General features: G+C 33.0%; 1 protein-coding gene across 1 annotated transcript; it reads left to right on the top strand.

The window, feature by feature from the left end:
• Positions 1–112: 112 nt before the first annotated feature.
• LOC148201909 (disease resistance protein RPP13-like) lies at positions 113–2,632 on the top strand. The gene has a single exon (XM_088108736.1). It carries the CDS (start codon positions 241–243, stop codon positions 2,530–2,532), a length of 2,292 nt encoding a protein of 763 aa, XP_087964862.1. The 5' UTR covers positions 113–240; the 3' UTR covers positions 2,533–2,632.
• The last annotated feature ends 10,265 nt before the right edge of the window (positions 2,633–12,897 follow it).

Genomic DNA, 12,897 nt, shown 5'->3' with positions numbered 1-12,897 from the left:
TTGACGGAAAGTGAATGGACCGACAAACTATTATATTTCTTCTTTTTATGCTACTGCCAGCTACACGCTATTGCTTTTTCTGGTGCTTTCTTTATTTATTATTGCAGACACTTTTCATAGCATGCATTATTGCAAGCTACACAGTATTGCTTTTTCTGGTGCCTTCGTAAATCTTGTTACTCTTCTTCCATCACCAACCACATACCCAGTATCACTATCTACACGCTCGTCCACCCTGTAATGGCAGACAGTGTAGTTTCCTTTGTTTTAGATCACTTAGCCCAGCTTGCCGCACGCGAAGCTAACTTGCTCTATGGCGTGGAGGACAGAGTCCAGTCCCTACAGTACGAACTTCAGATGATCAAAGAGCTCCTCAATACCACAAAGAGAAAGAAGGGAATGCAACATACTGTTGTGAACCAAATCAGAGATGTGGCCCACTTAGCTGAGGATGTCATCGACACTTTCGTAGCCAAAGTTTCCATTTACAAGAGGAGAACCCTTCTGGGGAGGATGCTCCGTGGCTTTGGCCAAGCAAGGTTGCTCCGCCACGTAGCCCACAAAATAGACAAGCTCAAAACCACTCTCAACGAGATACGCGACAACAAGGATAAATATGATGCTTTCAGAGAAGCCACTGATCAATATGCAGCAGAAGAAGAGGAGGAGAAGGAAAGGTTGCAATCACTGCACAAGCTAAGAAGAGACGTGGAGGAAGAACACGTGGTTGGCTTTGTCAAGGACTCCAAGGATGTCGTCAAGCGACTCCAGGAAGGTGGTTCGAATCGTAAAGTTGTCTCTATCGTTGGCATGGGGGGATTGGGGAAGACCACCCTTGCCCGAAAGGTCTATAATAGCAGTCAGGCGAAGCACCACTTTGATTGTTGTGCGTGGGTTTATGTCTCAAACGAGTGCAGAGTTAAGGAGCTTTTGCTTGGTCTTCTTAAGCATTTGATGCCAAATTTTCAACAACAGCGTAGCGGCAATAAGAAGGGTAAGAAAAGCGTCGCAGACGTTAACAACCTGAGTGAGGAGCAGCTGAAGAAACAGGTGTTGAAATGCTTGGAGAAAAAAAGGTATCTTGTGGTGATAGATGACTTGTGGAAAAGGCGGGATTGGGATGAGGTGCAAGATGCTTTTCCGGACAACAACAGAGGCAGCAGAATATTGATAACTAGTCGTTTGAAAGAGGTGGCCTTGCATGCTGGTGATGATGTTCCTCACTATCTTCGGTTCTTGAGTAAAAAAGAAAGTTGGAAGTTGTTTTGCAGGAAAGTGTTTAAGGGTGAAAACTGCCCTTCTGATTTGGAGACCTTAGGAAAGCAGATGGTTCAAAGTTGTCGTGGTTTGCCGCTCTCCGTCATTGTTTTAGCAGGACTGCTAGCCAAGAAAGAAAAATCACAGAGAGAATGGTCTAAAGTGGTAGGTCATGTTAATTGGTATCTGACTCGAGATGAGACCCAAGTGAAGGATATAGTTCTCAAACTCAGCTACGAAAACTTGCCAAGAGCATTAAAACCATGTTTTCTCTATCTTGGGTTATTTCCTGAAGATTTTGAAATACCTGTTATGCCGTTATTGAAAAAATGGGTTGCGGAGGGTTTTATACAAGATACAGGAAATAGAGACCCAGATGATGTTGCAGAAGACTACTTGTACGAGCTCATGGATCGTAGTTTGGTCCAGGCAGGGGTGAAGTTGAATGGACGTTTGGCGAAGTGTCAGGTTCATGATCTTCTTCGAGATCTTTGCATATCAGAGAGCAAAGAGGAGAAAGTGTTTGAAGTTTGCACAGACAATAACATTCTAATCCCTACCAAACCTCGCAGACTGTCCATTCACAATAAGATGGGTCACTATATTTCTTCAAGCAACAATGACCATTCATGTATTCGTTCCTTGTTTTTCTTTGGGCCATATTATAAAGTCGGTGGGAGAGAGTGGAAATGGCTTTTGGACGAGTGCAAATTGGTTCGAGTGTTAGAGTTTGGATCTAACTGTTGCCATAAGATCCCTTCCAATTTAGAGAACTTCATCCACTTAAGGTACTTAAGAGTAGAAATTTCAACAGAGCCATTTGTTCCAGATTCAATACTTAACCTTTGGAATCTACAAACCATTCACCTGAGTTTTTATCCCATTCGCACTCCAATTTCTTTCCCTGTCCAAATATGGAAACTCAAACATTTAAGGCATTTGAGTGTAGTAGGATCTATGGAATTGCGAGGAAGATGTTCAGAATTAGATGAGAAGATGTGGAATCTTCAAACCATCTCTGGTCTTAAGATCAATAAGCAAGCAACATCTCTAATAAAGAAAGGAACATTTCCCAATATTAAGAGGATGGAGTTGTACGTTAAAGATTACCAAGGTGAATTACCTAATTTATTACAAAACTTAGCACCATTGAAGCATTTGAATAAATTGGTGATTTTGACATCAAAGGAATTTCTCTCGGAACAAGTGACTGACATCTTACAAAATTTAGAAACAAATAATGGAGTTAAAGTTCATGTCGACGATTTATTTTAAACATTTATTAGTGTGAGATTTATTACAGTAAATAGTTGGTTATTTATTTTATAAATGTATGTTACGTGTGAAATATTAGTAATATTTTGATTTTTTGAATTTAAATAATAATTAACTATATCTATATCTTTTAAATACTGAAAGGTTTTCTAAAAATTAATTTAAATAAATATTTTTTAACAGAATAGATCCGTATATTCATTTTCATTTTCCACATACTCATTTTTATTTGCATTTTTATATTTAATAAGTATATTTCATCATTCTCAAGTAATGTCACGACTATGTCAATTTATTTACTATTCTACACATTAATTACTTTTTTTTATAAATATAAAAATAAAATAAACATAATATTATTAATGATTTGATGGATGCAAAAAAAATATTCATCATCAAATATTACAAATATATATAATTACATAAATATTAAATCAAAATAACAAATAATAATTGAACAAAAATAAAAATGATAAATAAGTAAAAATAATAAAATGTTAATTTAATGAGATTGAAAATTGTATTTTATTTGAACAAAATCATTAAAAAAAAGGTAACTAAAGTTGTGATAAAATAATCAAATTTTTATCTTAAAAGTTATTTATTCAATGAACTTGAAGTTTTTAAAATGTCATAAAAAAGTAAGTTTTTAAAATACTAAAAAAAATGAAGATAAATAAAAATTATCTAACTAAAATTTTAAGAAGAAAAAGTATTTTAAACATTTCGGTTTATTTTGAGTTACAAATAAAAAATGAGTATTTTAGAATTTAAAACAAAAACAAATATAAAAATGAAAACAAAATAAATACATGCATATCTGTATAATTAATTTTAAATATTAAATACAATTTATATTTATACTGGATATGTAGAATTCTCTATAAAAACTATAACAAGTTCAATGAAAAAGTTTATTTGTCATTCTTCACCTAAGCATAGTCTACAAATTATAAACGGGAGGACTTTCGTTATGAGGATATTTTTTTAATTTGTTTTTACTATGATTATATATACAATTCTATTTTACCTTTTTCATCACTATATATTTGCTTTCCGATTAGTTATAAATTAATTTAGATAAAAGTTTCTATTTTCGGTTCCAGTTATTTGGTTGAAGTGGTTTACCTTTTTATTACATTAAAGAAAAATATCCTTTTAACAATTTTTTTTAATAATCTTTGCAGACATGACGATTTATGATTGGTTAGTTTCAAATATTTTTTTCAAACAAATTCAAACAAACCAATCAAATAATGATATGTGACCCATTGTCAAAAGGTTGCTAAAATTAGTTGTTAAAATATCATGATCGATACAAATATTAAAAAACTAATTATTACATATTTTTTATATTTAATGTAGGATCATGTAATACTTAGTTTTCTAATATTTCTATATCACACTACTCATTCTATTAGTTTAATGATAAATTTTAAAATATTAAAACTTGTAAATAATATTTATTCAGATTAAAATATTCTTTAACTATTACATTAATTAACATAATAAAATATTATGTCTACTTAAAAATATTATATAGTCGGATAACGAAATCCATAGGATGTTAAGAACATGTATATGAAGAAACATCCATTTGTTATGCTTAATATATTAAAATCCTGTTTCTTCTCAAAGTAATGTAGGTGCAAACAACCTGCATTACTGTATTCAATGGAAAAAAAACTCATTAACATGTTTAAACTAAAACGTCAACATGGAACATGTAGAAAAGAAAATCGAAGGAATCGATATGAGAAGTAATTCATAAATAATAAACTTAGTTAAATTTTAAATTTTTTATTAAAATTGGATATTTTTAATTAAGTCTTCATTAGTTTTTATATTGAGTACTCAAAATTTTCATATTTTTAAATTGAGTTTATGTTGTGTAGCTCTTAGCTTGGACTATCATATTGATGGGTTTGGGTTTGTATCCACATTAAAAGCATATGAAATTTTGTTATTATTATAAAATATTATTGTTATTAATATAAAATGATAAGTGACTTTCATTATTTTTTGTTAAAAATATATTAATAATAAATTATATAATTAATTATAAGAATAATAAGAAATATATGCATACGTACTTAATTAATTTTAAAAAAATTAAATACTATTTATATTTATATTGAATAAATGTCAGAATTCTTTATAAAAATTGTACTATGCCCTGATGACCAATCGGCTAAAGAGAATTTGGAGCCAAAACAGACATCTGATAGACTATCAATCAGACACTAATCAGAAAAGATAAATATCATTAATGGTTAATTAATATATTTAATGGTCATATTAAATACAAATATACACTATGATTGACAGACCATATTGTACGAGAATATATTAATGGACAATTAACAAGTATTAATAGGTCAATGGACTTGACTGTCTATAAATATATAATTGATGCACAAGTGCTATAAATATATAATTGATGTTCAAGTACAATCATTTTTTTCTATCATAATAAAATAGTGATATTTCTTTATGTAATATATCCGACTTGAGCGTCGAAGTGTGTTCTGAAGGTTAATAACTTATCGAAGTTAATTTCATTCTCGGAAAGGATTGAAGTTCAAAAGAGAACATAATAAGGAATGAGGATAGACCATCATACCAATTTAACCGAAACAAAAATTATAATTAACAATTAAATAATTTATTTGTCTTTCTCCACCTAAGCATAATCTAGAAATTACAAACTAGATGACCTTTTATTCCGAAGGTATTCTTTTAATTTTTCTTTACTATGATTATATATAAAGTTCTATTTTAGCTTTCTTATCACTTTCTGCTCTTCGATATGTTATAAACTAGTTTAGACAAAAATTTATATTTTCGATTCCGGCAATGTTTATTAGCTTGTTTACTTTTTTTATTACATTAAATATAAATAATATGTAAACTCTAATATTTCTATATCACACTACTCATTTTATTAGTTTGATAATAAATTTTAAAATATTGAAAGTTATAGGTAATATTTGTTCATGTTAAAATATTGGGTTAAATATGTTTTTAGTCCCTGAACTATCAGACGATTTTGTTTTTAGTCCCTGCTCAGAACTTTGATGGTTTTTAGTCCTTATAGTTTTGAAACTCTGAGTAATAGTCCTTAAAAATGGACGGCGTTAAGTTTTTGTGGATGTGTCAAACGGCGATGCCACGTGAGCTGTGATCTCTGCCTTCACTCTCTGCCACGTGGAATGTTTAACTGTTGAACTTAGATTAAGCAGTTAATTACGTTGTTAATTGAAATTAGATATAGGGTTCAGAATTTGTGAAAAGTAAATATTTCAATTGGGGGGAAAACGTAGTTTTACTGCAAGCATTGTAGTGGAAAGCTTTGAGAGGAAGCATTGTATCTTGATTGTCCTTGCGGTGGTGGTTGCGGTGGTCGTTCCGGTGGTCGTCAAAGACAAGCGTAAAGACAAGCTTAAAGGTAAGTTAAGCTATTGTTTTTGTTTTTCGGTTATGGTTGTTCCAATTTGTGCGTAAAGCGTTGATGTGTGAATGTAGGTCTAGAAATGGTTTTCGACATTTGTTTGCATCACATGGGGAAGTTTGTTAGTAATAAGGGGTTACAGTATGTTGGAGGAGAGATACACGTGATCAAAGGAGTTGATCCGGATCGTTGGTCATATTTTGAAGCGGTTGGAATAGTTAGAGAATTTAAGTATGATGCAGAGTTCAAACTTTGGTGGAAGGGGTCCAAACAAAGGCTGATGAATAATGTCAGATTATTGAGTGATGACAGAGAAGCACTGTACTTGGCTAATTATGCAGAGGAGAATAACGAAGAGGTACAAATTTATGTTGAACATGTTCTTCCTAGTGAGGCAGTGGAAGTTCACTTTCTTAGTTGTGGTGAAGTGGCTGAGGAAGTGGAAGAGGGTGATGTTGAAAAAGGAAACATAGACACGGAGGAAGTGGTTTCCAAAGTGGATGAGATTGTACAAGAGGGTGGAATGGGTCTAGAAGAGGGTGAGGAAGACTGTGATGGTGGTAATGAACCGCAGGAGGTTGATAAGGGTGAGGAAGACTGTGATGGTGGTCATGAACAGCAAGAGGTTGAAAAGGGTGAGGAGGAAGAGTGTGATGGTTGTGAGGAACAACAAGAGGTTCAAATGGGTGAGGAACAGCAAGAGGTTCAAATGGGTGAGGAAGAAGAGTTTGGTGGTGGTGAAGAGGTTCAAATGAGTGAGGAAGAAGAGTATGGTGGTGGTCATGAACAACAAGAGGTTCAAATGAGTGAGGAAGAAGAGTGTGATGGTGATGATGAGCATGAAGACGTTGAAATGGGTGAGGAAGAAGAAGAGTGTGATGGTGATGATGAACATGAAGATGTTCAAATGGGTGAGGAAGAAGAGTTTGTTTTTGGTGATGAATATGATTATCTTGGGGAAGAAGAGGAAGGGGGGAATGTTGTTGAGGGGGAAGTAGAAGCTTCAGCTGAAGAATGTATGGATGACAGTGAAGAAGACAGAATGGCTAATGAAGATGATGGGTTTGATGTTCAGAATGATAGGGTGGACCAATTTCGGAGAAACATTAATCCAGTTTTGGATAGGTGGAATAGAATGACAAAGAAGAAGAAATGTGTCCGTGGAAGAGCCAATGTTGGGGAAGGTTCATTTTTACTGAATGAAGAAGTTGGAGATCATGAGATCAATGAAGAATACAACAGTGATGAATTGGATTCAAATGTAGATAGTGATGAGGATGTGAGGTCAAAGGGGAAATTTAAAAAGTTTAGAAAAGATGATATGAACAAGAACTTCAGATTTGAATTGGGGATGGAGTTCTGTTCTTTAAAGGAATTCAAAAATGCACTATTGGAGCATAGTGTATTAAATGGAAAAGAGGTTAAGTTTGTGAAGAATGACCTGAACAGAGTAAGGGCAGTTTGTAAAAACAAATGTGGTTTTCTGATTATGGCTAGCAAGGTAGGAGGGAAGGAAACATTTAGGGTGAAAACCTTGGTTGGACGACACAGTTGTGGAAGGACCTTTGGAAACAAAAGTGCAAGTGTGAACTGGATTGCACAAGTATTAGTAGATAGGTTTGTAAATGTGGCTAACATGACTGCCAACCAAATAATTGATGACATTAAGAAGTCATTCAGTGTTGGAATCACTGCTTGGAAAGCTGGAAAGGCAAAGCAAATTGCCTTGGATTCTTTGGTTGGTGATGGAGAGCGACAATATGCTCGTGTATATGATTATGTGGGTGAATTGCTAAGAGTGAAGGCTGGAACATTTAAAATTAAAGTCAATCAACCCCAACCAAGTTTGCCTCCAAGATTTGGCTCATTCTATATGTGTTTGGAGGGCTGTAAGCAAGGCTTTTTAGGAAGTTGCAGGCCCTTCATAGGGGTAGATGGTTGTCATCTGAAGACAACATATGGGGGTCAGCTGTTGGTGGCAGTGGGCAGAGACCCGAATGACCAATACTTCCCACTAGCTTTTGCTGTGGTTGAAAATGAATGCAAAGAGAGTTGGAGATGGTTTTTGACACTACTACTGGAAGATATTGGAGGAATTGATTGTCAACGTTGGGTTTTCATCTCTGATCAACAAAAGGTATCTTCATTTTAATATTTCCCTATTTTTATACAGTAGCAACTGGAATACTTAGTCTTGACCAAGACGTTTTCTGAATTGCAGGGACTAATCACAAAGTTTTATGATTTGCAGGGACTAATGACAGTTTTTGATGAGATCTTGGAAGGAGTGGAACATAGATTGTGCTTAAGGCACTTGTACAACAATTACAAGAAGAAGTTTGGTGGAGGAGTGCTTATTAGAGATCTTATGATGGGGGCTGCAAAGGCCACATTCAAGCAGGATTGGGAAAAGAAAATGGGTGAGTTGTCCAATGTTAACACTGATGCTTACAAGTGGTTGCTATCTATTCCAACTAATCGTTGGTGTAAACATGCATTTAGTAGTTATCCTAGATGCGATGTCTTGTTAAATAATTTGTCTGAGTCATTTAATAGTACAATTTTACTAGCTAGAGACAAACCTATCATAACTATGATGGAATGGATTAGAACTTACATTATGAGGAGGTTTGCAACACTTAGAGAAAAAGCTAAGACATATACAGGGGTTGTGATGCCTAAACCACGAAATAGGCTTGCTGGGGAAGTTGAGAAGAGTGGAAATTGGATTCCAACTTGGGCAGGGGGAGCAAAATTTGAAATCACTCACGGGTTTACTATGGATAAATTTGTAGTTGACCTTAGTAACCATTCATGTAGTTGTTACCTTTGGGATTTGGTAGGAATTCCTTGTAGGCACGCTGTGGCTGCCATCAATTACAAACAAGAAAACCCTGAAGACTATGTACATCCTTATTACAAGAGAGAGGCTTATGACACTTGTTATGGCCCTGAGATTGTTCCAATCAATGGACAACAACTGTGGTCTACTTCTGAATTTCCTTCCCTACTGCCTCCAATTTATAAAACACCCCCTGGGAGGCCTAAAAAACTAAGAAGAAGGGAGGCTGATGAATATGTCACTCATACAAAATTATCAAAGACGAATCTTCTTATGAAGTGTAGCAGCTGCAATGAATTTGGTCATAATGTAAGAACATGTAAAAGGGCAAACAAAAAGGTACAAAATCAATCTTTTACTGGTTCACTTATTTACACATTCAAACTTATTTACAATCTTACAATTGCAATGTTGCTTACTTCCATTTACAGAACACAAGGGCCACTTCCAGTACAGGAGGATTTGGCAGCAGAAGGGCCACTTCCAGTGCAGGAGGTTCTGAAGGAGCTGCATCAAGGTCAGAAGGAGCTGCATCAAGGGGAAGAACAACTGGCAGTGAAGCAGGAGCTGCATCAAGTCACCAAGGAGGAGGAACATCCTCAAGGGGAAGAAGAAGTGCCAGTGGAGCAGGACCTGCATTAGGGCACGAAGCTGGAAGAAGAACATCCTCAAGACTGGCTGCACAACATCTAGGGTCCCAAGCTAGTACCAATTGAAGATGCCTTTGTTCCAACCCTTTATTGTATTGAATTTTGTAATTGAAAGTGACCCACTAAGGGAACAATTATAGTACTGGCTACAGTGGTTGGTGTGGTTGCTTTTAATATTTTTTGTAGTGGAAAGGGACCACTAAACTTATGTTATTTAATAGTATGTGACCACTTCATTTTCAAAGGGACCACTAAACTTTGAGTTGTATTCCATCTTTGCACAATGGCAAGTTAACTTTATTTATTCCAAGTCCACATTTACAGTGCTTTCTTATTCTGTGAACTGTTTTCTTTATCAACATAAATGAATACACCAGTAACAGTATCAGTCCAATGTTAAAGGGAAAACAAACAACAACATAAACAATTTCCAGACAATCCTCATTTTATTCAACACCATAATTCTTAGTTACAATTCATCTTTAACAAAAACATAATACAAAAGAAAACCCATGACAAGATAAACAACAACAACATCATTTTTCCAACTTTCTTCTCTTCTTCTAACTTCCTTTTCAACTTGTCGTTCTTCTTCCTTAGCTCCAATACGAGTTTTTCATTTTCCAAACACATTTCAAGTTCTTCACGTTTTCTTTCAAAGCTTCCTTCAGTTTCAGAAACTCCATCATCATGCCATTCAAAGTAATTACAACTTGAATTACTCTGCAATCAAAACAACACAGGATGAATTCAAAATTCAGCAAATGAAATGAAATATTTAATCACTTACTGCCCAATTTCTACATCTATAAAACAATCTTCCTTTGTTCTTCACAGTAGTTGCCTTCAAAACCAACAATGCTTCACCACAACCACACAATTTAGAAGGTACCCGTGAAGATGATCCACAGCTTTGCGACTTAGACGAACCAATTGACCTTCGCGTCCAACCATTTCCTCCACTGTCACCTTTCATTTCACTACAACAAAACAATCCCTTCATCAGCTTTGGTGCCCACAGAAACCCTATATCCCAAATCCTCATATTTACACGAAGAACAGAAGAAGACCAAAACCAAAACATACGAACTTACCTCAACAATGTACCCAACTTCTTTCACCTTCAGATGTACCCAAGTTCTTTCTCCTCAGCTGCAGCGACGAAGAAGAACCAAACTTCTTCAAATCTCATTTATAAAACATCACGAAGTGCTTAATCTAAGTTCAACAGTTAAACATTAAACGTGGCAGAGAGTGAAGGCAGAGATCACAGCTCACGTGGCATCCCCGTTTGACACATCCACAAAAACTTAACGCCGTCCATTTTTAAGGACTATTACTCAGAGTTTCAAAACTATAAGGACTAAAAACCATCAAAGTTCTGAGCAGGGACTAAAAACAAAATCGTCTGATAGTTCAGGGACTAAAAACATATTTAACCCTAAAATATTTGAAGATTTTTTAAACTCATTGACAAGTGAATATCCACATATATTCAATAAAAAATATTTATAAATTTGTAACTTAAAATCTAAATACAACTAAAAAATATAAATTAAATTATATATAAATTAATTTTTATTTTTATCTTTTTCGAATAACAGATATTAACAATTATAAATAATATGATACTAATATCCGATCTTTTTATAAATAAATATTAGAATATCCACTAATAAATACGCACAAATAGTCACTACAAATTTCACAATCACTTTTATCATTGTAAGATGTTAGAATGACATGTTGTCATTATCACCTACACTAATAACATTGATAATAATCATCCTTAATGACATGAATATCATTAACAAATATGATAATTTAATAATCTAACAAGTTTTTATTGTTTTATTGTTATTTTATGATTAATTATCAATTTATATTTTTAAACATGTAAAGAAAGTAAAAAAGATGACTCGATAGTCAAAATAAACAAGATGAGGAGGCTAAATATAAACTTTTTAATCGATCAACATAAAAATGCATAATAACAATTCAATTAAAAATAACTAAATTTATTAAAACCTTAACTAAACCCTAAATATATATATATATATATATATATATATATATATATACACACACACACACACACTAAGTTTGTAATGTGAACTGGGTACACTCGTAAATTTTTATTGATAACGGGGTCTTCATCCTTCCCAATTAAAAAATGGGGAAGAAGCCAAAATTACTGATATATAGTTATCGATAAGCAAAGTAGGACTAGAAATTTAAGTAGCTAAATATAGAAATTTGTAAATTTTAATGATTTTTTTTTTTTACTTTCTTCTTAAAATTTGTTAAATATCATTTTACTTTATTGTATTCTTAAAACAATTTAGACTTAAAAAATATATTTCATGTCTTTGAAATACAATGCAAAAGGATCAGTAAAGGACTTTTTTATATAGAAAAGAAGAAGTAACTGGAACGTAACGAAGAGTTCATTGACTCCATAGTTAAACATTAAATTTCTAATGAACGAACGATATTAAAAGAGATATTGAATAAAGGAAAAAAAGGAAGAAAATATGGGATTAGAGAAGAGAAGAAAAGAAGGAGTAGCTAAATATATGTTACAAATTGAGCATTTACTATGTTACGTTTAACAAGTAATTACTAAGATCATAGGTGAAATTTTAATACACGACATAATTAATTATGATTATTATTTTTGTTCTTTTTATTATAATCAGCGAAAATATAGATACAGTAATACTATATTCACATTTTTCATTCCGCTATTCCATTTAACAAATTTAAATTTAATATCTATTTATGGTAGTTTTAATTTCAAATATATAAAATAAAATATATTTTTCTATTGTATCCACAGCCATATACATCCATATCTTTGATATATTATTTTAATTTATAACAGTGAAATATACATTTAGTTGTAATAATAATATAAAAGAAAGTAAATTATAACATGTCTAAAGTTACTTTAGAGATAAATTATCTTTCTTTTTCTACCCATTCAATTTTTTTTATCGGACGACGTAAATTTAACAAAAAAAAAAATTATACCTATTTTACATTATTTTTTATTATATTTTACTTTTTCTTTTTATAAATATAAAAATGTATACTTTTATATCTATTTTACTTCTATATAATAATCGTAACTGTACCCTAAGGTTGGACCGCGTACGATGTGACATCGGACAATTTTATCAAATGCGAAGGTACCAACCGGGCACGATGAGATCAGACCGTTTAGCTCTAGCTCAATGACCAGCTTCCCCACATTAAGGATTAAAGTAAATATTCATTAAGGATGATGAGTCGAGATTAGGCCAAAATTAAGGTTTTGTTGATCTTAAGCTAATCTCAAAAATTATAAATAAATATCAAAGGTAAGATGTACGTGATCCCATTTTATTGTGCATTTAATATTTTTGCTTTGATCCATATGG

This window comes from Vigna umbellata, chromosome 3 (genome assembly GCF_029865625.1).
Source record: "Vigna umbellata cultivar VRB3 chromosome 3, Vumbellata_1.0, whole genome shotgun sequence".
Classification (NCBI taxonomy): domain Eukaryota; kingdom Viridiplantae; phylum Streptophyta; class Magnoliopsida; order Fabales; family Fabaceae; genus Vigna; species Vigna umbellata.
This window is presented reverse-complemented; position numbering and strand designations above follow the sequence as displayed.

Coding starts and splice junctions, on each gene's coding strand:
- LOC148201909 (XM_088108736.1), top strand. CDS start 241: ATGGCAGACAGTGTAGTTTCCTTTGTTTTAGATCACTTAGCCCAGCTT.